The 26,994-nt window shown below is 43.4% G+C and overlaps 2 protein-coding genes across 9 annotated transcripts in view; both read left to right on the forward strand.

Annotated features, from left to right (window-relative positions):
* Positions 1–190: 190 nt before the first annotated feature.
* Positions 191–21,800, forward strand: acp5a (acid phosphatase 5a, tartrate resistant). 8 transcript variants are annotated; one of them, XM_068021389.1, is made up of 8 exons: positions 245–307; positions 3,895–3,928; positions 6,205–6,289; positions 7,282–7,481; positions 8,289–8,416; positions 8,510–8,707; positions 14,882–15,029; positions 20,516–21,800. In XM_068021389.1, the coding sequence occupies exons 3-8, from the start codon at positions 6,205–6,207 to the stop codon at positions 20,756–20,758; spliced, it is 1,002 nt and encodes a 333-aa protein (XP_067877490.1). In that variant the 5' UTR covers positions 245–307; positions 3,895–3,928; the 3' UTR covers positions 20,759–21,800. The 8 variants fall into 8 exon arrangements, with proteins under 8 accessions (XP_067877494.1, XP_067877493.1, XP_067877490.1 ...); XM_068021390.1 differs by having other exon boundaries at positions 250–307; positions 6,198–6,289; XM_068021387.1 differs by lacking the exon at positions 245–307 and adding an exon at positions 394–630 and having other exon boundaries at positions 6,198–6,289.
* Positions 14,960–26,994, forward strand: part of elof1 (elongation factor 1) — a 72,617-nt gene continuing 60,582 nt past the window's right edge. Inside the window, exon 1 of the mRNA XM_068021396.1 lies at positions 14,960–15,029. The gene's annotated coding sequence lies outside the window, so the exon portion shown is untranslated. The remainder of the gene's footprint in view (positions 15,030–26,994) is intronic.

The raw sequence follows: 26,994 nt of genomic DNA on the forward strand, positions 1-26,994 counted from the left end.
TTCAGATTTGCAGCACTCGCTGTATTTTGTTGTTATATAAGTCATTAAGCGCTTCTACATCTAAGTGCATCCTTCATCTGTGAGTGGGGGTCGGATATTCAACTGTAGGAAGCAGCACAGTTGAGTCCTGTGTGCTTTCACTGGAGGACTGCACCTCCCAGTGTCATCAGATAGTGACCGGGGCAGCAACAGCCTTTCCCTAACCCTGAACATTGAGACCAGGAATGGAACATGGGCCCTCCTGTTCTGTGTGGCTCAGGTGAGGTCCAGTGTTTGGGAAGTGGCGACGCACCCTGGTGATTTGGAGGTAAGTTACCGACTGGATTTTTCCCGGTGCTAAGTTTTTATTGACTGCCAACCCACATAAAGAAGTTGGTTGTCAGGACTTTGCTGCTCATGGGCACCTGTGCGGAGGCGGAAGCCTGTGCTCAGTTCCGCTTGGACCTGTGAATGTTTAGCGGTCACTGACGGCGGGGCCATTACCTGGCATGGATGTAGCGACAGACCGCGTGGTGTCGGCGTGAGCAGCTCTGGATCCTTTAAAAAGGAGCTTGGGAGCCGGAAAGGCAGTCATAGAGGAACAAGACAAGGGCGAGAGCCTAGGACAGAATAGAGACCCGAAAGGAGAAGGTGAGAGATTGGAACCACAGTGCTTAGCAGTGGATTTGCGCTTGGCTGGTTCTGTAGTCTGAGTGCAATGGGGTGTGTGTGTATTTGGAGGCAGTGGGGTCGGGTTTATTGAACGTAGGAACAAAACTGTATCAAATGGGCCTAAGATGATCATTGCTGAAAGTCGAAGATTATTAGTTTTAGGGAACTAGTGGGTTGTTTGAGTTTAAACTTGTTCCAAACGGAAGTTTGCAAGCACGTACGAATAACCAGCCGCAGCAAGGCTTAGGAGCTCGAAGCCGAAAATACAATGAAGTGACCAGTGTGCTGGAATTTGTAGTTGAAAAGAGTTTATATTGAGAGAGAAAGAGAAAACTTTTATCCATTAATGGACAGGAGTTTGGGGGAATATCAGAAAAGGAAAAAAATCCAATTTATTTGGCACCTTTCACTCCTCGAGGCTGTACCCGAACGGATCACTTTGGGAGTGTAGTTCTTGTGGTTTTTAATCTTTTACAACCTCCTCAACAAGTAGGCAGTGCCTCGCTTTATCGCAGTTCCAACAATGCAGCACTCTCTCATTGCCAGCCCATGTTGTATGCTCAAGTCACTAGAGTGGGGCTCGAACCCATGATCTTCTGATGTAATAAACAAAAGCTACGCAGTGCGTCAAGCTGAAACTCAACCCAGTCCCAGGATACTTTAATCCAAGTGTCAGTTTTGTGCAGGATAACTGGTGAAAAAGTGTAAACTATTACATTACTTCAGGTTGGGGCAAGACGAGTTTTACTAGTGCTGTATTTGTCTGGGGAGTGTTCCACGGGATTATGTGGATGGAATAAAAACAAGAAATGCTGGAACCACTCAGCACGTCTGGCAGCATCTGTGAAAAGAGAAGCAGAGTTAACGTTCGGAACTCTGTTCCGAAAAAGGGTCACTGACCCTAAACGTTAACTCTGCTCTTTTCACAGATGCTGCCAGACCTGCTGAGTGGTTCCAGCATTTCTTGTTTTTATTTCAGATTTCCAGCATCTGCAGTATTTTGCTTTTATGTGGATGGAGTTCTACTCTGCACCTGGGAGGTAACACCAGCTAGGTACAGAGTAATGGCTCTTCTACATCTCTGGTAGCAGAGATTTTGGTGTCTAAACACAAGTCGCTAAGCTGGAAGACAGGTAGAAAAAGGCAATGAAATGTTTGCTTTCATCTTAAGGGGACTGGAATACAAAGGGGAGGATGTGATACTTCAGTTTTACAGAGCCTTGGTCAGACCCTATCTGGAGTACTCTTGTCATTTTGGTTACTGAACTCAGGAAATACAGTCCCCACCACTTATTGTGTCCCTGTCCAAATTCTGGGCACCACACTTTAGGAAGAATGTGATGAGACTGCCATGCGGGACCTTTATCAAAAGCTTTACTAAAATCCATGTAGGCTACATCATATGCACTACCCTCATCAACCCTCCTTGTTACCTCTTCAAAAAATTCAATCATGTCAGTCAGACACTACCTTCCCTTAATAAATCTGTGCTGACTTTCTTGTGTTTAATGTGTGCCTTTCTAAATGAAGATTTATCCTGTCCTTCAGATTTTTTCCAATAATTTTCCCACCACCGAGGTTAGGCGAACTGGCCTGTAATTACTCGATCTATCCCCTTTCTCTCTTTTTGAACAATAGTAAAACATTAGTTGTCCTCCAGACCTCTGGCACCACACCTGTAGCTAGAGAGGATTGGAAAATGATGGTGAGACCCTCCGCTCTTCTGCTTCTCTTAACAACTTAGGATATGTTTCATATGGGCCTGGGGATGTATCCACTTTCATGGATGTTAAACCCCTTAATACTTCCTCTCCCACTATGTAAATGGCATCTAATATTTCAACTCTTCCTCCCTAATTTCAATGTTTGTATCGTCTCTCTCTTTTGTGAAAACAGACGTAAGGTATTCATTAAGAACCATACCAAATTCTTCTGCTTCCACACATAGGTTACTTTTATGGTCCCTAGTGGGCCCTACTTCTCATAGTTATCCTCTTGCTCTTTATGTATTTATAAAAAATCTTTGGGTTTTCACTGATTTTACTTGTCAATATTTCTTCATGCCCTCTCTTTTTGCTTTCCTAATTTCCTTTTAATTTCACCCCAACAGTTTTTATACTCTTGTAAATTTCTGCAGTATTGAGTCTTTGGTATCTGTTGTAAGTTTCCCTTTTTCTCTTTATCCTCTCCTTCACGCCCCTTGACATCCAGGGGGTTCTGGATTTGTTATTCCCTCCCTTTTTCTTTAAGGGAACATACTTGCTCTGAACCCTAGCGATCTCTTCCTGGAATGCTTCCCACTGATCTAACACTGATTTAACTTAATGCAGCTGTTTCCAGTTCACTTTAGCTAAATCATACTCTGCTTAGTAAAACTAGCTTTTCCCCAACAAAGTGATTCCTGACAATGCAGCCGGCCACCGACGTCATCAGGCTGTGCCAAGGTGTGCACTTGCGCAGACGGGCTCCTGCTCTCTGCGCATGCACTGCATTCCGACTTGCCAGGACTGGTTAGCGCATGCACGATGACGTCATCGTGTGGCGTGTGCATCTTCGGGCAACGCGCCTGGTCAGCCTCTGCGCATGTGCTTTACACGTACAGCAATACAACGCTAACTTATTCACCCATGCATCAAGCTCTGCTTTTCTCCCCCCCGCTGCTCTCTTTTTTTTTTTAAACCCCCCCCCCTTGCTGCTCTCTCCGGCTGCTCTGCTCTTTCGGCCGCTCCGCTCCCCACCCCCAGTCCCCGGCTCGGTACGCTCCCCGACCAGGTCCACTGCCGCTGCCCCCCAGCCTCCTCCACCCCCGTCCCTGGCCCACTTACTCGCTTTCTCCCTCCCGCTATTTGTGTGCTGCCATGTGTTTAGGTCAGGTTGCCTTCGTGTGATTATTTGAGCAGTGCCATCTTTAGTCCTGGCAGCTGCCTGAAGTCGCAGACTGTGACGTTACAGTGGCACATGCTGCATTTGTGCATGTGCCACTGCAGCGCCACCTAGTGGTAGCGTTGTCAGCAAACGCAGCCTTTCCCCAATTGGGAACTTCTGCATGAAGGCACCCACTGTACATGGTAGAGGTTGTATACAGAAAATACTGGCAACACTAAGGTCAGGCAGCCTCTATGGAGACTGAAACAGGGTTAACATTTCAGTCGATGACCTTTTATCAGAAGTGGAAGATAGAATCATAGAACGGCTACGGCACAGAAGAAGGCCATCAGAAACACATTTTCTGTTTTATTTCAGATTTCCAGCATCCACACGAATAAGGAATAAGAAGGTAATTAAAATGTGATGCAAACCATTCACTGTGAACAATGTGCTTTTCATAGAATACTAGAAAGGAGGTCACTCAGCCCATCACATCCATGTCAGCTCTCTGCAAGATAAACGCAGCTAGTCCCACTCCCCCGCCCTGCAAATTTTCTCTCCTCCGATAATTATCCAATATGTTTTTGAATGCCATGATTAAATCTGCCTTCACCACACTCAGGCAATGAATTCCAGATCCTAAGCGCACGTTTTTTAAAAAGTTTTTCCTCTTGTTGCCTTTGGTCTTTTGCCATTCACCTTAAATCAGTGTCCTCTGGCTCTCGACCCTTCTACCAATGGGAACAGTTTCTCCCTTTCTACTCTGTCCAGACCCCGCATGATTCTGAACAGCTCTATCAAATCACCCCTCAAGCTTCTCTTCTAAGCAAAACAGCTCCAGCTTCACCAATCTATCCTTGTAACTGAAGTCCCTTATTCTTGGAATTCTTCTTGAAAATCTTTTCTGTATCCTCTCTAATGCCTTCACATCCTTCCTAAAGTGTGGTGCCCAGAATTGGACACAATGCTTCAGTTGAGGCTGAATGTGTTTTATAAAGGTTCACCATAACTTCCTTGCTTTTGTACTCTGTGTCTCTATTTATAAAGCCCAGGAGCCCATATGCCTGTTTAACCATTTTCTGAACTTGTCTTGCCACCTTTTAGTGATTTGTGCACATACCCCTCCATGTGCCTCTGCTCCTGCACCCCTTTTAAAATTGTATCCTTTATTTTATATTGCCTCGACTCATTCTTCCTACCAAAATGTATCACTTCACACTTCTCTGCATTAAATTTCATCTACTACATGTCTGCTCGTTCCACCAGCTTGTCTATCTCCACCTGAAGTCTATCACTATCCTCCTCCTTTAGCTCAAAATACTTGCAAATTTTGTGTCATCTGCAAATTTTGAAATTGTACCCTGTACACCTGAGTCTAGGTCATTTAAAATATATCTAGAAAAGCAGTGGTCCTAATACCAGTCCCTGGGGAACCCCACTGTATACCTTCCTCCAGTCCGAAAAACAAAACATTCACCACTGCTCTGTTTCCTGTCACTCGGCCAACTTCATATCCAAGTTGCCACTGTCCCTTTTATTCCATGGGCTGTAAGCCTATTATTTGGCACTTTATCAGATGCTGTTTGGAAGTCCATGTACACCACATCAACCCGCTTTATCCCCATTAACCCTCTCTGTTATCTCACCAAAAACCTCAATGATATTCATTTCACACGATTTCTTATTAGATGTTAAAGATGAACAGCTTTTAGGCAAGTACAGAGCCAGGGAATGGTGGGACAGGAGGATTGAGATGGGGTGGTTGGGAAAAGGACAGTTCTTAGGTTGGAGGGCAGAGTACATAGTATTTTGCTTTTGCCTCAGTGTATGATGATACCAGGGCTAAAAGGTTTACATTTTGAGGTTTACATTATACAAGGTTGTATAAATTTGTCTTGTATTCCCTTAACTCTAAAAGGTTGAGGGGTGTTGCAATTGAGGTGTTAAAATGATAGGAGTACAATAGAGTAAATACAGAAAAAATTATTTCCTCTGGTAGGGGAATCCAGAGTAAAGGAGCATAATCCTAAAATTAGAGCTAGACCAACTAGGTGAAGGTGTCGAGGATTATCAAGCAAAGGGGGATAAATGGAGTCATAGTCATTTACGGCAAGGGAAGAGGCCATTTGGCCCATCAAGTCTATGATTCAGCCCATCGCGTCCATGTACATTTGAGGTACAGATCAACATGATTCAATTGAATGGTGAACCAGGTTCAAGGAGCTGAATGGCCTCCTCCTGTTTCTCAATGCTGACAATGGGTATCTCACATGAAAAGCCATGCAATGCTCAGCATTTAGGATAGCACTGTCAAAGACAGCAGAAACTATTGAGGAAGCTGAGTCAGCCAACATGGGATGTGATTAAAGTGTAAACAAGGCAAGCTGAAGCCTGTTCCAGAGCAGAGTCCAAATCCTCTGCCCCAGACAGCTTGAGAAGAACCAGTCAAACACAGGACACTGGAGTAAAATCCAATCAGTCAGTCACAAATAATTCCAGGAGGTGATGGTGAGCATGAGTCAACACTGTCCTGAAAAAGGTTCCATTTATCTGATGGTCTGCTGAAAATCACAAGACATGCACATTTAGAGTTGTTTCCTGTGAGGAGAGAGGGAAAGACCCTGGGTTGTAGGATTCCCATTGGGTGAATCCCATGGAGTTATTGATTGTGTTGTAAGTTTTCAGATGGCCGTGTTCCTGAGCGTTGCAGTGATCCTCCTGATCATACTTCAGACTGTGACATCAGGCCCCAGTCCCGCTGATGAGATGGGTAAGAGTGACTATTCTCTTGGTTCTTTTCACACATGCTGCTACTGATGGGCAATGTAGATACTTGGTGCGATAAGCTGGGGGACGTTTAAAGCTGTACAGGTGTCTGCCAGGCATTGTGTTAGTGTTGTATGCGAGTAGTCTGTATATATTCTGACTCCATGAAGTAATAAGGCTGGGATGAGATATACTGAACTACCATTTCCAGTTTAGAAGTGTAGGGCTGTATTTATACACCAGAGACTGGGCTGGAAGATACAGATGGAGGCTCAGAAAACCGAAGTGCAGAGAAACATTCTCACTTTTCATTGCATCTCCAGCCTGTATGAAGACTTTGCCAAGTTCCTAGTATCCCTGGGCTTGTTTGCAAGGCTCCACCCAATTCACAGTATCTCTGAACCAGCCAAAGCAATAAATTTTCTGTTCAGATGCTTAACGAGCGATGCAAGCTCTCACTCAGAACAACTGGTGATTGGTATTTGGCTGTACAGAGGCAATCTCGTTATTTTTTAATTCCATGTGGGATGGGGCAACTGTTCTGAAATTCCTAAAGAATCAGGAGGCTTTGGATTTGACAGCTCAGATTAAACCTGTTTGCTCAATACTTGCACTTTGCACTGAATCTTCGAGATGGGCACTAAAGATTTGGTCCTCTTACACTGTCATATAGTCTAATGTTATGAATCACACAATGTGGGGAAATCCAGTAATCAGCCTGGGAATATGTGCAGCATACAAATTCTGGAGCTGGGTGGGGCGGTGGGGGGGATGTGGACCGAGAGTGGGTGGAAGGGTAATGAGTTTAAGCCACCATATGAAAAGATTACCTTTAAATTCTACCACCATTCTGAAAATGAGTTACAGAAATTACAGCACAGAACAAGGCTTTTCAGCCCACTGCACCTATGCCGTGACTAGTTTTTCAATTGACATCTAATTTTCTACTATCTTTGTACAATCTGTGTAACCCTGTTTTATTTAATCTCGACTCAGGTAACTCCAAATCTCTCCGTTTCTTGGCACTTGGTGATTGGGGTGGGCTCCCATATTCACCATATACAACACCTGTGGAGAAAAGTACTGCCCAACAAATGGGTGTTGTGGCTGAGATGATGGGCACCGACTTTGTTCTATCTCTGGGGGATAACTTTTATTACGATGGAGTTGACAATGTAACTGATAAAAGATTTCAGGTAATGTTTTCATTTTCTTCTTACTCCAGAAGAGAAGGTAGATAGTGGTTTATAGATGGGCCTGTGTATTGAAATGCAGGTGGAATGGGGTGTGGTTGTAGCAGGGCCAGTTAATGTCGATCAGTTCTCTAACACAGCTTAAATAAACACTAAAATGGGCTGGTGCAGGATGGCAGGAACTTCTGAGAGCATCTGACCGTGCCCCAAACAACAACAACTTGCACTTAGAGCTTTTAACATAGTAAAATGTCCCAAGGTGCTTCACAGGAGCAATTATCGAACAAAATTTTTGATACTGAGCTATATGAGGTATTAGGACAGGTGATCAAGAGCTTGGCCAAGAAGTAATTTTTAAGGAACGTCTAAAAAGGAAGATGGAGAGGGAGATTTAAGCAGGGAATTCCAGAGCTTAGGTCCTATATAGCTGAAGGCACAACCACAAATGGTGGAGCAATTTTAAAGTCAGGATGTGCCAAAGGCCAGAAATGGAGGCGCGTAGACCTTTCGGAGGGTTGTAGGGCTAGATCAAGCTCCAGAGATAGGGAGAGGTGAGGCCATGGAAATTAGACTTCAAATCTTTCCATTTGTGAGAAACAAATGCACATTTATTACCTCATTTGGATTACAGCTGATAGCATCAAATGCCCCCCAAAATAAGCAACCTCATGGATTGGGGTCAGGGTTTCATCAGAGTCAGCACTGAATCTTGGTGTGAGATGGTATCTGCTTCAATGGCTCACAAGGCTTAGGTTGGTTTGAGGCCAATAGATTGATAATCAGAGGTTGCAGTGTTCTTTGTGATCACAGGAAACTTTTGAGGAAATCTTTTCTGCCAAGTCACTGAAGGACGTACCCTGGTTTGTTGTAGCAGGAAACCATGATCATTCGGGCAATGTAACAGCACAGATCGAGTATTCCAAAGTTTCCAAAAGATGGTGAGATGGGTTAAGTTTCCTGCAGTTTCCCATTTCTCCAACATCACTGCTGTTTCTGATGAATTTGTCTAAACATTGTGTTTTGATTTTCAGGAACTTTCCACATTATTACTACGACCTAAATTTCACAATTGCAGGCTCTAATACCACTGTTACAATCCTGATGCTGGACACTGTCCTGCTCTGTGGAAATTCTGATGACTTCCAGGGGAGGGAACCAGAAGCACCAAAGGATTATAGGGTGGCTAACACACAACTGGAGTGGATCAGGGACAAGCTGAAGAATTCCAGGTATGTACACAATGTGCTTTTCCCTGTGGTGAAGAGTCAGTCTCTGAGGTTGTTCTGTAAGTCTGTAATGTTATCTAACTGTGTAAAGAAAAAACTTGCATTGAGATAGTGCCTTTTATTCCCTCAGAATATCTGTGCTCCAGATTAATTACATTTAGAAACGCAGGCACTGTTATGTAGATAAAGATGGCAGACATTTGGCACAGTGGCGCAGTGGTTAGCACCGCAGCCTCACAGCTCCAGCGACCCGGGTTCAATTCTGGGTACTGCCTGTGTGGAGTTTACAAGTTCTCCCTGTGTCTGCGTGGATTTTCTCCGGTTGCTCCAGTTTCCTCCCACAAGCCAAAAGACTTGCAGGTTGGTAGGTAAATTGGCCATTATAAATTGTCCCTAGTATAGGTAGGTGGTAGGGAAATATAGGGTCAGGTGGGGATGTGGTAGGAATATGGGATTAGTGTAGGATTAGTATAAATGGGTGGTTGATGGTCGGCACAGACTCGGTGGGCCGAAGGGCCTGTTTCAGTGCTGTATCTCTAAACTAAACTAAACAACAATGATGGTTGAGAGATAAATGCTGGCCAGGACGCTGGGAGAACTCTCCTGCTCTTCTTCAAATGGTGCTACATCCACCTAAAACAAGTAGATGGGACCTCAGTGTAATGTCTTGTATAAAAGACAGCACTCCAAACAACATAGTACTCAGTACTGCACTGAAGTGTCAGCCTACATGTGCTGAAGTCCAAGGATGGGACTTGTACCCTTGACCTTCTGACTGATGCTACCATTGAGCCAAGCCTGGCACCTCGCAACTTTAATGCAATTTTTCTTTAAAAAGCTGGGAACTTGGGCAGCTTCACTGAAGCATCCCTTAAACCTGCCCCCTTTTCCCTGATGGCTCAATTAGTAAATATGCCAGCTGGTGTGGTAAGTCACACAGATCAGAAGGTCCCAGTTCATTACTGAATCTGTTGAGTTAGCTGATCACTGCTGGGATAGGTGCTGGGGTATACAATTGGTCGCCAAGCCTCTGGATGAGAAAAGGGAAAAGAATCAGCACAGTTTATGCTTCCGATTGTTATTCTGTATGGAAAGTGAATATCGGGTGAGAGCAGGGCCAGGTGGAAAGTCCAACATGATTCAGCTCATGTTTGAAGAATGCTCAAGTGCATTTGCCACCAACAGGGTGACTCATACATGTGAACTGTAGGAACTAGCACATGCAGAACAGGGGTCGTAAATTGGCAGGAAAAACTACAATCGTGGGAAAAATGCTACATTTCTAACAAATTTGATTTTGACTGTATATAAAAAAAAAAAAATTGGAGGAAGCTTTCACCAACTCTTCGGTGCACAGTCTTCGGAATGGTAGGAAATGCATGAGAATTTTTTTCCAAAAGTGAATCCTGACTGTCCCATTACCTGGAAATGGATTCTCATTGCTGTGTTTTAGGTAGTCATAGAGAGATACAGCACTGAAACAGACCCTTCAGCCCACCGAGTCTGTGCCGACCAACAACCACCCACTTATACTAATCCTGCATTAATCCCATAGTCCCTACCACATCCCCACCATTCTCCTACCTACATTAGGGGCAATTTACAATGGCCAATTTACCTATCAACCTGCAAATCTTTGGCTGTGGGAGGAAACCGGAGCACCCGGCGGAAACCCACGCAGTCACAGGGAGAACTTGCAAACTCCCACAGGCAGTACCCAGAATTGAACCCAGGTCGCTGGAGCTGTGAGGCGGCGGTGCTAACCACTGCGCCACTGTGGTCATTGAGTAAATAATCACAATGAATTGGCACAAAAATTTATTACACTCAGAGGCAGCTGTTCACTCTAACTGCCTGATGGGATGGGAGCTGCATTAACAGAAATGCCTGTCCAGCCTGACTAGTAATCCCTCCTAATAACAAAAACCCTTGACCCCTGTGTCCTTCATCACTGCTGAAAATCCTTCAAAGAATGTAAGCAATCGGAGCAAGAGTAGACCATCTGGTCCCCCCCCCCACCCCGAGCCTGCTCCACCATTCAATATGACCATGACTGACCTTCTGCCTCAACTCTACTTTCCTGCCCACTCCCATATCACTTGATTCCCTGAGAAACCAATAATCTATCTATCTCCACCTTGAGTACACTCAACGATGAAGCAACCACAACCTTCTGAGATAGAGAATTCCAAAGGTTCACCACCCTCAGCTCAGCCCTAAATGGTCTGCCTCTTATTCTGAGACTGTATCCCCTGGTTCTAGACTCCCCAGCCAGGGGAAACATCCTTCCTACATCTACCCTTCGAGCCCTGTAAGAATTTTGTATGTTTGAATGAGATCACCTCTCATTCTTCAAAACTCCAGACAATAAAGGCCCAGTCTATTTAATCTTTCCTCCATAGGACAATCCCTCCATCCCAGGAATTAGTTTGGTGAACCTTCGTTGCACTCCCTCTGTGGCAAGTATGTCTTTTCCTTGAGTAAGACGACCAAAACTGCACACCATACTCCAGGTGTGATCTCAGCAAGGTTCTATATATTTGCAGCAAGACATCTTTACTCTTATACTCAAATTCCTTTGTAATAAAGGCCAATATACCATTTGCCTCCTTAATTGCTTGCTGTACCCGCATGTTAGCTTTCAAGGACACATGAACAAGGACACCCAAATGCCTTTGAAGTTTAACACTTCCCAGCCTCTCGCCATTTAAGAAATATTCTATTTGTTTTTCCTACCAAAGTGGATAATCTTACATTTCTCCACATTGTATTCCATCTGCCAAATTTTTTCCCACTCGCTTAGCCTCTCCAAATCCCTTTGAAGCATAGAAAATAGGAGCAAGAGTAGGCCCTTTGGGCCTGCTCCACCTTTCAAAAAAGATCATGGCTGATCGTCTAATTCAGTACTCTGTTCCCACTTTCTCCCCATATCCCTTGATCCCTTTGGTATTAAGAAATATATCTATCTCCTTCTTGAATATATTTAATAACTTGGCCTCCACTGCCTTCTGCGGTAGAGAATTCCACACGTTCACCATCCTGAGTGAAGAAATTTCTCCTCATCTCTGTCTTAAGTGGGCGACTTCTTTAGTTTTAAATAGTGACCCCTGGTTCTAGATTCTCACAAGGGGAAACATCCTCTCCACATCCACTCTGTCAAGACCCCTCAGGATCTTGCATGTTTCAATCAAGTCGCCTTACTCTTCTAAACTCCAGCGGATACAAGCCCAGCCTGTCCAACCATTCCTCGTAAGTCAGCCCACCCATTCCGGGTATTAGTCTAGTAAACCTTCTCTGAACTGCCTCCAATGCATTAACATCCTTCCTTAAACAAGGAGATCAATACTGTATACAGTACTCCGTATGTGGTTTCACCAATGACCTGTATAACTGACACATAACCTCCCTACTTCAGTATTCAATTCCCCTCACAATAAACAATAGCATTCTATTAGCTTTCTTAATTACTTGCTGTACCTGCATACTAACCTTTTGCGATTCATGCACTAGATCCCTCTGCATCTCAGAGCTCTGCAATCTTTCACCATTTAGATAATATGGTTTTTTTATTCTTCCTGCCAAAATGGACAATTTCACATTTTCCCACATTATACTCCATTTGCCAGATCTTTGCCCACTCACTTAACCTATCTATATCCCCTTGTCCTTATGTCCTCTTCACAACTTACTTTCCTACCTCTAAATGTACCACATCTGCCAATTCCCCCTTATCTATTTTGTTAGTTACATCCTCAGAAAAACTCCAACAGGTTTGTTAAACATGATTTCCCTTTTATAAATCCATGTTGACTCTGCCCAGTCCTACCATTATTTTCTAAGAGTCCTGTTATCACATTCTTTATTATAGATTCTAGCATTTCCCTACGACTGATTTTAGACTAACAGGTCATTAGTTCCCAATTTTTCTCTGTCCCTCCTTTTCTTAAATAGTGGAATTACATTTGCTACCTTCTAATCTGCAGGAACTGCTCCAAAATCTATAGAATTTTGGAAGATGATCACTACTACACCAACTATCTCTATAGCCACCTCTGGGATGTAGATTATCAGCTCCAGATGATTTATCAACTTTCAGTCCCATTAACTTCTCCAGTACTACATTTTTTGTTACAAGTACTAATTTCTTTCAGTTCCACATTCTCGCTAGTCCCTTAGTTCTCTAATATTTCTGGGGAGTTTTTTGTATCTTCCTCCATGAAGACAGACACAAAGCATTTGTTTAGTTTTTTTGCCATTTCTCTATTATGCATTCAACGATACTGAGGGAAGTGTGAGTGGAAATTGCGGAAGCATTGGCCATAATTTGTTAGTCTTCCTTAGACTCGGGTGGTGCCAGAGGACAGGAGAGCTGCAAATGTTATACCCTTGCCCAAAAGAGGGTGTAAAGATAAGCCCAGCAACTACAGGTCTGTCAGTTTAACTTCAGTGGTGGGGAAACTTCTAGAAACAATAGTTCAAAACAAAATTAATGGGCACATGGACAGATGCAGGTTAATTAAGAAAAGCCAGAATGGATTTTTCAAGGAATAATCATGTTTAACTAACTTGTAGGAGTTTTTTTGAAGAGGTACCAGAGAGGATTGATGAGGGTAAAGCTGTTGATGTGGTGTACATCGACTTCCAGAAGGCTTTTGATACAGTACCACACAACAAACCTGAGCAAAGTTATAGCTCATGGAATAAAAGGGACAGTAGCAACATGGATAAGAAATTGGCTATGTGGTGGGAAACAGAGAATAGTGATTAATGGGTGTTTTTTGGACTGGTGGAAAGTTTGTAGTGGAGTTCCCCACGGGTCAGTATTGGGACCCTTGCTCTTCCTGTACCCCTTGGTGTACAGGGCACAATTTCAAAATTTGTGGATGATACAAAATCTGGAAGCATTGTGAACTGTCAGGAGGATAGTGTAGAATTTCAAAAGGACATAGACAAGTTGGTGGAATGGGCGGACAAGTAGCAAATGAAGTTCAATGCAGAGAAATGTGAAGTGATTCATTTTGGTAGGAAGAACATGGTGAGACAATATAAGATAAAGGGTATACCCTAAAGTGGGTGCAGGAGCAGAGGGATCTGGGTGTATAATGTGCAAAAGTCATTGAAGGTGGCAGGACAAGTTGAGAGAGCGGTTAATAAAGCAGTCCTCTGCTTTATTAATGGGGGCATAGAGTACAAGAGCAAGGAAGTTATGTTGAACTTCTATAACACACTAGTTTGACCTCGGCTGGAGTATTGCATCCAGTTCTGGGCACTGCACTTTAGGAAAATTGTGAAGGCATTGGAGAAAAGATTTATGAGAATGGTTCCAGGGAAGAGGAACTACAGTTATGAAGATCGATTGGATAAGTTGGGACTGTTTCTCTTAGAGAAGGCCGAGAGGTCAAAATCATAAGGCGTCTGGACAGAGTAGATAGGGCGAAACTGTTCCCTCGTGAAACGATCGAGAATGAGAGAGTGTAGATTTGAAGTAATTTGCAAAAACGACATGAGGAAAAAGGTTTTCACGCGGCGAGTGGTTAAAGTCTAGAATATACACTGCCTGAGAGTATGATGCAGGCATGATTAATCGAGGCAATCAAAAAGGAATTAGACATTTATCTAAAAAGGAAGAATGTGCAGGGTTACAGGGAGAAGGTGGGGAATAGTCCTAGGTGAATTGTTCATTTGGAGAGTCGGTGCAGACACGATGAGCCGAATGACTTCCTTCTATGCTGTAATAATTCTGTGATTCTGAAGTAGGGACTTAAAGAGATGGGAATTGCAGTTTGGGGATGGAATTTGAGTGTGGGGCCTAAACAGATGAAGGCACAGCTTCCAAGGATGGTGCAAAGATGGGATGCACAGAAGGCTAGAGTTAGAGGACTCCTTGTGATAGTAGCTTTCAGCCATTTAGGCTATACCCTCGAACTCCCTCCCAAAACCTCTTCACTTCCCTACTTTTTACCCTACCACATCAACCCTTTAATTTCATTCAATCAATTTTTCTAATTCTATGGTTTGGTCCACTCCCTCCGCATAAATGCGTTGAGATGTTATATGCAAGTTGCTATGTTTGTCAGGAGGGGTTAAAGATATTCATTTAGTTATGCCATCTTTTTAAAAATTTCTATGTTCTCTTTCATGCTTAAAATGATCAGCTTCCTTTCTTGTTTCCAACAGATCAGACTTCCTGATTGTTGCTGGTCACTACCCAGTTTGGTCAATTGCTGAACATGGACCCACCAGATGTCTGGTACAGAAGCTGTACCCTCTCCTCACTCAGTACAGGGTCAGTGCATACATCTGTGGGCATGACCACAACCTGCAGGTAAGAAACTGTCAATACTGGCAAATCCTTCGAGGTCCATATAAGTAATTGTTCATGCACCCAACCTGGCCAAGAGTTTCCATACTATGCTGTGATGGTCTATGTGAATACTATATATTGGTAGATGTTGTCAGTAAAGTTACTTTTCATTAGTGCTCAGTTTTGATGTCTACGAAGTTTGGCACCTCAGTAGATTTTAACATTTTCTCCTCTTCTCAGCATACTGATTGTTGCAGGTTTTATAGGCCTGGCTGCCAATTGATACCTGTGACCATGGGCAGTCACGGCTGAGCCCCATCCTGTCTGCATCACTTGTGTGGGAGTTCTGGTTATCTTTCCCCTTAGAACATAAGAAATAGGATCAGGAGTAGGCCATTCAGCCCCTTGAGCCTGCTCTGTCATTCGATAAAATCATGGCTGATCTGATTGTGGCCTTAACTCCACTTTCCTGCCTGCCCCCATAACCCTTGACTCCCTTGTAAATCAAAAATCTGTCTAACTCACCATTGAATATATTCAATGACTCAGTCTCCACTGCTTACTGGAGAACAGAATTCCAAACAGTAAGGAATCTCTGAGAAGAAATTTCTCCTCATCTGTGTCTTAAATGGGAGACACCTTAATTTGAAACTGTGCCCTCCAGTTCTAGATTCCCCGATGAGGGGAAACATCCTCTCAGCATCTACCCTGTCAAGCTCCCTCAGAATCTTGTATGTTTCAATAAGTTCACCCCTCAAAACTCTAAACTCCACTGAGATTAGGCCCAACCTTTCCTCATAAGACAAACCCCTCATCCCAGCAATCAGCCTAGTGAACCTTCCCTGAACTGCTTCTAATGCAAGTACATCCCTCCTTAAATAAGGTGACCAAAACTGAATGCAGTACTCTGGGTGCAGTCTCACCAATGCCTTGTACAGTTGTAGCAAGACTTGCCTACTTTTATACTTCATCGTCGTCATAAAGGCCACCATTCCATCTGCCTTCCTATTTACTTGCTGTACCTGCATGCTGACTTTGTGATTCATGTACAAGGATACCTAGGTCCCTCTGCAGCACAGCATTCTGCAGTCTCTCTCCATTTAAATAATCTGCTATTTTATCTTTCCCACCAAAGTGAACAACCTCACATTTTCCCACATTATACTCCATCTGACAAATTTTTGCCCACTCACTTAACCTATCTATATCCCTTTGCAGACTCTTTGTATCCTCCTCACAACTTGCTTTCCTATCTATCTTCATGGGCCTGTTTCTGGTGAAGGTGGGATCTGTATAAGATGGACGGGTTGCACCTGAACCAGAACGGGACCAGCATCCTTGCTCGGAGGTTTGCTAGTGCTGTTGTGGGAGAGGTGGGGGGGGGGGGGTTTAAACTAATTTGGCAGGGGGATGGGATACAGAGTGGAAGCACAGGTGATGTACAATCAAATATAAATGTGAAGCTAAGTCAGTTCGGAGGTCAGAGTAAATGTAGATCTGTTAAGGCTCAGGCAAATAATGCAAGGCTGGATTGTATCTATTTTAGCACAAGGAGTCTTACTAGTAAGGCAGATGAATTGAGTACATTGATTAACACATGGGAATATGATATTGCTATTACTGAGACATGGTTGAGGGAAGGGCAGGACTGGCAGCTTCATATCCCAGGGTATAGAATCTTCAGACGTGATCGGGCAGGGGGTAAAAGAGGAGGTGGCATTGCACTGTTGATTAAAGAGACAATTACTACAGTAAGGAGGGATGATATCTTAGAAGGTTCCTCTAATGAGGTCATATGGGTAGAACTTAAAAACAAAAAGGGGGCTATCACTTGGCTGGGAGTGTACTACAGGCCTCCAACCAGTCAGGCAGTGGTAGAGGAGCAGATATGTAGGCAAATCTCAGAGGTGCAATAATAGGGTAATAATAGTAGGGGATTTCAATTTCCCCTATATTAGAGGGGATAGTATTAGTGCAAAAAGCTTGAAGGGGGCAGAATTCTTCAAGTGCATTCAGGAGAGCTTTTTGAGCCAGCATGTAGAGAGTCCTACAAGAGGAGGAGCGGTACTGGACTTAATCCTCGGGAATGAAGCCGGACAAGTGGTAGAAGTGTCAGTGGGGGAGCATTTCGGGAATAGTGACCATAACACTGTAAAATTTAAGGTTGTTATGGAAAAGGACATAGAGGGACTGTAAATAAGAGTACTGAATTGGGGGAAGGCAGATTTCAGTATGATAAAACAGGATCTGGCCAAAGTGAACTGGGAGCAGCTTCTTATAGGAAAGTCTACATCAGACCAGTGGGAGTCATTTAGAAGGGAAATTGTGAGGGTTCAGGTGCAGCATGTTCCTGTAAAGGTGAAGAGCAGGACGAACAGGTCAAGGGAACCCTGGATGTCAAGGGACATCGAGGATTGGATAAGGGGAAAAAAAGGAGGCGGATGGCAGATTCAGGGGGCTGAAAACAGCGGAGGCCCGAGAGGAGTATAGAAAGTGTAGGGGAGTACTTATTAAAAAAAAAAAAGTAGTGAAGAGAGGGCGTGAAAAATCACTGGCAGACAAGATAAAGGAAAATCCTAAGGCGTTTTATGAGTATGTTAGGGGCAAGAGGATAACCAGGGAAAAAGTGGGGCCCATTAGGGATCAAAGAGGCAATCAGTGTGTGGAGCCGGAGGACATAGGTGAGGTTTTGAACGATTACTTTTCATCTGTGTTCACTATGGAGAAGGAGGATGCAGGTGTAGTGATCAGGGAAGGGGATTGTGATATACTTGATCAAATTAGCATTGAAAGGGAGGAAGTATTAGCTGTATTAGCGGGATTAAAAGTGGATAAATTCCCAGGCCCAGATGAGATGTATCCCAGGTTGTTATGTGAGGCAAAGGGAGGAGATAGCAGGGGCTCTGACTCAAATATTCAGATCCTGTCTGACCACAGGAGAGGTACCAGAGGTCTGGAGGACAGCGAATGTGGTACCATTATTCAAGAAGGGTAGCAGAGATAAACCAGGTAATTACTGGCTGGTGAGTCTAACATCAGTGGTAGGGAAATTATTGGAAAAGATTCTGAGATAGGATTAATCTCCACTTGGAGAGGCAGAGATTAATCAGGGATAGTCAGCATGGCTTTGTCAGGGGGAGATTGTGTCTAATTAACTTACTTGATTGAATTTTTCAAGGAGGTGACTAGAGGTGCAGATGAGGGTAGAGCAGTTGATGTAGTCTACATGGACTTCAGTAAGGTTTTTGATAAGGTCCCGCATGGGAGATTGGTTAAGAAAGTAAAAGCCCATGGGATACAGGGTAATTTGGCAAATTGGATTCAAAATTGGCTTAGTGGCAGGAGGCAGAGGGCGATGCTCGAGGGTCGTTTTTGCGAGTGGAAGCCTGTGACCAGTGGTGTACCGCCAGGATCGGTGCTGGGACCCTTACTGTTTGTAGTGTACATTAATGATTTAGACGTGAATATAGGAGGTATGATCAGTAAGTTCGCAGATGACACGAAAATTGGTGGTGTCGTCAACAGTGAGGAGGAAAGCTTTAGATTACAGGACGATATAGATAGGCTGGTAAGATGGGCGGAGCAGTGGCAAATGGAGTTTAATCCTGAGAAGTGTGAGGTGATGCACTTTGGGAGGTCTAGCAAGGCAATGGAATATAAAATGGATGGTAGGACCATAGGAAGTACAGGGGGTCAGAGGGACCTTGGTGCTTGTCCATAGATCACTGAAGGCAGCAGCACAAATAGATAAGGTGGTTAGGAAGGCATGTGGGATACTTACGTTTATTAGCCGAGGCATAGAATAAAAGAGCAGGGAGGTTATGATGGAGCTGATTAGGCCACAGTTGGAGTGCTGTGTACAGTTCTGTTTGCCACACTATAGGAAAGATGTGATTGCAATGGAGAGGGTGCAGAGGAGATTCACCAGGATGTTGGTAGGGCTGCAGCATTTCAGTTATGAAGACAGACCTGATAGGCTGGGGTTGTTTTCCTTGGAGTGGAGAGACTGAGGGGGTACCTGATTGAGGGGCATTGATGGGATAGATAGGAAGACACCTTTTCCCTTAGCGGAGAGGTCAATAACTAGGGGGCATAGATTTAAGGTAAGGGGCAGGAGGTTTAGAGGGGAGTTGAGGAGGAATATTTTCACCCAGAGGGTGGTTGGAATCTGGAACACAGTGCCTGAGGGGGTGGTAGAGGCGGGAACACTTACGACATTCAAGAAATATTTAGATGAGCACTTGAAACTCTATAACATACAAGGCTACGAGCCAAGTGCAGGGAAATGGGATTAGTTAGGACGGGTGCTTGATGGTTGGCACAGGTGTGTTGGGCTGAAGAGCCTGTTTCTGTGCTGTAAAGCTCTGACTCCATGACTGTAACTTGCTTTCCTATCTATTCATATTGTCAGCAAATTTGGCTCCAATACAGTTGGTTCCTTCATCCAAGTCATTACTATAGATTGTAAGTAGTTGAGGCCCCTGCACTGATCCCTGTGACACTCCACTAGTTACTGTTTGCCATCCTGAAAATGATCCATTTATCCCAACACTCTGTTTCCTGTTTAGGTGGCCTCTCCTCTATCCATGCTAATATATCACCCCAACACCATGAGTTCTTATCTTGTACAGTAACCTTTTATGTGGCGCCTTATCGAATGCCTTTTGGAAATCCAAAAACACTGCATCTACTGGGGGTTCACCTTTATCCACCCTGCTTGTTACATCCTCAAAAAACTCTAATAAATTTGTCAAACACTATTTCCCTTTCACAAAACTATGTTGACTCTGCCTGTTATTTTCTAGATGTCCTGATACTACCTCTTTAATAACAGACAGCTGGCTAACAGGCCGAGAGTTTCCTGATTTCGGTCTCCCTCCTTTTCTTAAATAGAGGTGTTACATTTGCGGTTTTCCAATTCGCTGGACCTTTCCAGGATCTAGGGAATTTTGGAAGATTACAACCAATGCATTCACTATCTTAGCGTGTATCCAAGGGTCTTAAAGGAAGTGGCTGCAATCAGGTCTGCGGGACCTATCAGCCTTTTCTCCCATTCATATACCCATTACTTTTTCTCTACTCATAGTGATTGTTTTAAGTTCCTTCCTCCCTTTTGCCTCCTAATTTTCTACTATTTATCTCTAGACCAGGGGCACTATAATGTCCTGACCATTGTCCTAGTTGAGATTAACTACCTCAGCATATGCTGAGGATGAAACTTTGGACCTTCTGATCTGGTTTGGATCACTACCATACTGGGTATTCATTATCCACTGAGCAAAAGGGGGATTGTGAGCCCACAAAATGTAAAACTGGCAGATTTGTTGGATTTCTTCAGCCATTGGTTCCCTCCCAACCTCGCCCAGCAATGAGTATGGTGTGGCAGTGGAAGTCTGTTAATGTCCAATTGAAGCTATATTTATATTGACATTACAACACCAGCATTGGATGTGATTCATGAAATCCCAAGTTTCTTAACAATTTTCTCCTACTTTCCCTTGTTTCAGTTTATTCAGGATAGTCATGGGATTGGCTACATCCTAAGTGGAGCTGGAAACTTCATGGAATATTCAATGAAGCACAGGCACCATGTTCCGAAGGGGTGGCTTAAATTTTTCTATGCGGACATCAGCTCTTTGGGAGGCTTTGCTTATGTAGAGATCACCCCAGATCAAATGATGATCACCTATATTGAGGCCCTTGGTAAATCCCTGTATTGGACCACTATCCCCAGACGGTCAGATAGATGAAGCATCTGGTTAGGTATTATGAAAGACATAAGAAAGCACAGTCCTAAGCGGGAGACCCCAGCTGTTTTTATTGTTTCAAATTTAACAATTGACTCTGACTCCCTTTCATTTACATTTAAAATTCAGGTGTCTGTTGAAAATTAATTTTTATTGGCACATTCTCTTGAATATAACATTCGCTAACCTCCTATGGATTCAAGAGCTTTGCGTTCTGCTGGTAATACCTGCAAATAGACAGTTTAATACTAAGGATCCCTCCCCTTTTAGTTCAGTATTCTTTTCATTTTATTTTTCATTACATTTTGTATTTCTTGAATCCATTGTTGACTCAGATAATATGATGCATGTGGCAGAAATACATTAGTACATTAAACTTGTTTCTGCTGGCACAGAGAGTAATGCTGTTTTAAGTTTAAGAAATTTGTTAATGATCTCTGACTCAGCTGGGTCAAGGAACTAGGAGAAAGGGAACAAATATTGCAGAATGAGCTTGAGTGAAGGCAAGCGAATAGAGTAAGGGGAACGATCTCCACATTCGGCTATTCTAAACGGAGATCCGTGACACTCCATTCCAGAGAAGCCAGCTTGGTGCTTCCTGGATCTACTTCAAGAAGAGCAAGGACTCCTGCAACAAGCAGGAGGACTCTTGCTGCAAAAAGATGTAACCCAATGGGCTTCCCTTAGCACACCATTTTCAGCTAGAACTCTAAATACTAAGGGACAGACTTTCATCTGTAGACAGACCCCAACCACTTAATCCACATGTAGCAAAGTGTATGATTCAACTGTAGTTTGTTGGTATAACGGTCTCAATAATACAAGTTATGCCAGCAAAAACCGTCAGAAGCAGCCAAATAACCCATTAATATATTCAGTACATTAGCTCCTGCAATACTAGTTCTGATGTTTGAATTTGGATCAACTTGAACTTTTTTTTGTAAGTTTTCTAAGCCTGTTTTCAGATGTGATTTTTCTTAATATCCTGGGATTCTTTTGTACAATTCTTGATTTCTAAGTTTATGAATAAATACTGAATTAATTATCTAATGTTGGCAAGTTATTTTTGCAGCCGCCCTGGCATTACACATGAGCATAGCAGAGGTCATATCTTCACTTAATCTCAAATCCAGCATCAGACCTTCCTGGTATATCTTTGCCCATGTGCTGACATCTCACTGTACTGATCTCCCAGGGGCACACTGATTCCTTGTGCATCTGGTTTCAGCTCTTCTCTGAAGTACACAAATCAAACACAATGTATACTTACCTTCTTGGGTTTCTTTTGTTTTAGAAGATTTTTAGCGTCCATGTTTTAGACTACTCATAATTGTGAGCAAAAATTGAATTGTAGCAGCCACATAACATTTTTACACTACTTGTCAAACTTAATTAATTTCCTACTAAGCAAGAAGTTAAAGAATTTGCAACCACTGTGCTAAACCAGAGTTATCCAATAGAAATTGTTGACTAGCACGGGTGTGGCTACAGCAACACTATTTATCCACACATAATACAGGTAAAGGTACGCAACATGTATATTTACTCAACACATACCACCATTCAGTAACAAAGGAAGTAAAGCACGCACAACAAGCAAGACATTCTGCTTTTCATCTTACTATTTCACCAACAATGCACAAAAAGATTAAAGAGCTCACCCATGCAAATCACATGGCCAGTGGTGTCTATTACTCATTTACTAATCAAAAATACAATTATCCATGTGGCTTATAGTTATTGCATTGGACGACACTGCTAAACTATGAAACAAATAATTTTCTTGCATAACCGTTCTTTCCTTTTTCTCACAATCTATGCAAGTTACCTGGTCTATCTTCAAAGGATCCACCCAAGCTTACTGATACAAAAAAGGTTAAAAACCCTAAAAAAATGACCAGAACCCAATGAATTTAAATGATGAAAGGTCACGGACCTGAAACTCTAACTTTGCTTCTCTCTCCACAGATGCTGCCAGATCTGCTGAGTAATTCCAGCATTTCCTGGCTTCATTTTAGATTATTTCCAGCATCTGCAGTATTTTGCTCTTGGATTTAAATGATTGGCAAAATCAAAGAGAACTGCCAATCCAAAATATTTAAACAAATCATAAAATGTTTGTATTGAATTGAAAGGTTTGGCTGCTCCCCAGGAAACTGGCACAGGCAAGATAGGCCAAATGGCCTCCTTTAATGCTGCATCATTCTATGATGCTAAGATGCAGGCTTGAGTCCTAGTATTCAATGATCATTCATGTGCACCAGCAATTGCTCAAAACATTGGACAGCCTGCCCAAGAGCTGCAGCACGACATCAGACTGCATGGAGCAGTTTGCCTTCAGCTTCTGTGATGCTCTAGTAAACATAATCAGTACTCTGCAGTCTACCATGGAGCGTGTACTCACCTCCATCGATGCAGCAACTGGACCCTCCATCCACAAGTCAAATCCTTTCAAAACTTTGAACATGTACCTTTTAACTTCTGCTACACTAAATATAGGCATTATTTTTCAAATTTTAATATCTCAATACAATTTTCTCACTTCAGCACTTACAGGAGAAGTGCTGCGACCACAAATATAGGTAGAAAAGTAACTTGTGAAGAGGACCTAAGGGGGCTACAAAGGGATATAGATAGATTAAGTGAGTGGGCAAAGACCTGGCAAATGGTGTATAATATGGGAAAGTGTGAAATTGTCCACTTTGGCAGGAAGAATAAAAAAGCATATTATCTAAATGGTGAGAGATTGGGCGGCGCAGTGGTTAGCACCGCAGCCTCACAGCTCCAGGGACCCGGGTTCGATTCTGGGTACTGCCTGTGCGGAGTTTGCAAGTTCTCCCTGTGACCGCGTGGGTTTTCGCCGGGTGCTCCAGTTTCCTCCCATAGCCAAAGACTTGCAGGTGATGGGTAAATTGGCCGTTGTAAATTGCCCCTAGTATAGGTAGGTGGTAGCGAATATGGGATTACTGTAGGGTTAGTATAAATGGGTGATTGTTGGTCGGCACAGACTCGGTGGGCCGAAGGGCCTGTTTCAGTGCTGTATCTCTAAATAAAAATTAAAAAGCTCTGAGATGCAGAGGGATCTGGGTGTCCTAGTGCACGAATCACAAAAGGTTAGTATGCAGGTACAGCACATAATTAAGAAAGCTAATAGAATGTTATTTATCGTGAGGGGAATTGAATACAAAAGAGGTTATGCTTCAGCTACACAGGGCATTGGTGAGGCCACATCTGGAGTACTGTGTACGGTACTGGCCTCCTTATTTAAGGAAGGATGTAAATGCATTGGCGGCATTACAGAGAAGGTTTACTAGACCAATACCTGAAATAGGTAGGCTGTCTTACGAGGAAAGATTGGACAGGCTCGGCTTGTATCTGCTGGAATTTAGAAGAGTAAGAGGCGACTTGATTGAAACATATAAGATCCTGAGGGGTCTTGACAGGGTGGATGCGGAAAGGATGTTTCCCCTTGTGGGAGAATCTCAAACTAGGAGTCACTGTTTAAAAATAAGGGGTCGCCCATTTAAGACAGATGAGGAGAATTTTTTTTCTCTCAGAAGGTTGTTAGTCTTTGGAATTCTCTTCCTCAAAAGGCACTGAAAGCAGAGTTTTTGAATATTTTTAAGGCAGTTTCTTGATATAAAGGGGGTGGAAGTTTTCGGGGGTAGGTGGAAATGTGGAGTAATCAGTTCAGCCATGAACTTATTGAATAGTGGAGCAGGCTTGAGGGGTCAAGTGGCCTACTCCTGCTCCTAGTTCGTATGTTCTATATTGCCTTCATAGACCTCACCAAGGCCTTTGATCTTGTCAGCAGAGACGGACTCTTCAAACTGCTACGGAAAATAGGCTGCCTTCCTGGACTCTCCTCTTTCCATGAGAACATAATTGACATCTGTCAGTTATAATGGTTCAACATCAAGCGCTTTCAAGATCAGCAGCGGGGTAAAGTCGGGCTGCAGAGAGATCTGGGCGTACAAGTCCACGGGTCACTGAAAGTGGCAACGCAGGTGGATAAGGTAGTCAAGAAGGCATACGGCATGCTTGCCTTCATCGGTCGGGGCATAGAGTATAAAAATTGGCAAGTCATGCTGCAGCTGTACAGAACTTTAGTTAGGCGTGCAATTCTGGTCGCCACACTACCAGAAGGACGTGGAGGCTTTGGAGAGGGTACAGAAGAGGTTTACCAGGATGTTGCCTGGTCTGGAGGGCATTAGCTATGAGGAGAGGTTGGATAAACTCGGATTGTTTTCACTGGAACGATGGAAGTGGAGGGGCGACATGATAGAGGTTTACAAAGTTATGAGCGGCATGGACAGAGTGGATAGTCAGAAACTTTTTCCTAGGGTGGAAGAGTCAGTTACTAGGGGACATAGGTTGAAGGTGAGAGGGGCAAAGTTTAGAGGGGATGTGCGAGCCAAGTTCTTTACACAGAGGGTGGTGAGTGCCTGGAACTTCCTGCCAGAGGAGGTGGTGGAAGCAGGTACGATAGCGACGTTTAAGAGGCATCTTGACACATACATGAATAGGATGGGAATAGAGGGATACGGTCCCCGGAAGTGCAGAAGGTTTTAGTTTAGGCAGGCATCAAGATCGGCACAGGCTTGGAGGGCCGAATGGCCTGTTCCTGTGCTGTACTGTTCTTTATAATGAAAGCTAAATACTGCGGATGCTGGAAATCTGGAACAAAAACAAGAAATGCTGGAACCACTCAGCAGGTCTGGCAGCATCTGTGGAAAGAGAAGCAGAATTAACGTTTCGGGTCAGTGACCCTTCTTCGGAACTCTGTACTGTTCTTTGTTCTTTGCATCCTGGTGCCCATTCTCTTTGGCATATTCTTCTCCATGCTGCTATTGTACACTTTTGGCAACTTAAATAGTGTGTCCACCTGTACACCAGAGCTGATGACAAACTGTTCATCTTGGTAAGACCAGGCCAAGACCAAAGTGCGTAAAGTCCTAGTTCGTGAGTTGCGGTTTGCTGATGATGCAGCGCTGATATCCCATATTGAAGTTCACTTGCAGCAGCTTGTAGATCAGTTCTCCTGGGCCTGCGAGGAGTTTGGACTGACGAGCAGCATGAGGAAGACCAAAGTTATGGGCCAGGACGTAGAGACGACACTTTCCACCAACATCAACAACCTCACTTTGGAGGTTGTTGACAGCTTCACATACCTTGGATCAACAATCACTGGCAACCTGTCCCTCAATGCCGAAATCAGCACCAGATTGCCAAGGCTGCAACTGTCATCTCAAAGTTGAGAAGACTAGTGTAGACCAACAGCAAACTAACCAAAAATACAAAGCTTTGTTTGTACGAGGCTTGTGTTCTCAGCACACTCCTTTATAGTAGCGAAGCATAGGCAAATTATGCAAGCCAAGCAAACAGGCTGAGGGGCTGAACAGCTTCCACTTCCGCAGCCTCAGATGGATATTAGGCATTTCCTGACAGGACATGTTAATGTCTAATAAGTTCTGTTAATGGATGTTAAATACCTAGTAGTTGAAGGTAGTAGGGTTAACAGGTGTTGGGTATTGTTAGGAGTGGAGAAGTAAGCTCTGTGACAAGCAATAAACAGCCTCCACCAAAGTATCCGAGTCTCAGTGTCTTCTTCACACGCATGGTTTGGAAGTTTCTCTAACATTGGTAGCAGACGATGGTTGCCTGAAAGTGAAGATTGGAGACTAAGATTTGTTTTCAGACAGGAGATTAGATTGAAATTTTTTTTTTTGAAGAAAAATAACTGAAACCAGGTGTAAGATGTCGGGATCTGATTTTCCACCACTGTTTTGTGAAGCTGAACCTTATGATCAATGGAAGAATGAAGTTAATCTATGGACATGGGTTACGTCTTTTACCAAAAAGGAAGCAAGGAATAGCCCTTGCACTTTCACTTCCGCCAGAAGCAAGATCAAGAGCAAAGTGTTCTCGGAGCTAGAGGCTTATTATTTGGACAATGAGGAACGTTTGGAAAATGTCTTAAAATTTATGGATAAAATTTATATGAAAGTTGACTTATTGAGTGCCTATGAGGCACGGTCAGACTTTGATAAATTTAGAAAAATGGATGGTTTCTTCCATAGAAGAATGGAGTTATGGAGTTTAACTGACTATATGCAAGGTTGCAGCGATTGTACTTTGAAATTCCTAAATCAGTACTTGCCTTCAAATTGTTGGATTGTGCCATGATATTGAACATGGCTCTTGGTATTACCCAGCATTAGATTCAAAGAAAGAGATAC

The sequence above is a fragment of the Heterodontus francisci genome, chromosome 43 (assembly GCF_036365525.1).
Source record: "Heterodontus francisci isolate sHetFra1 chromosome 43, sHetFra1.hap1, whole genome shotgun sequence".
Taxonomy (NCBI): Eukaryota; Metazoa; Chordata; class Chondrichthyes; order Heterodontiformes; family Heterodontidae; genus Heterodontus; species Heterodontus francisci.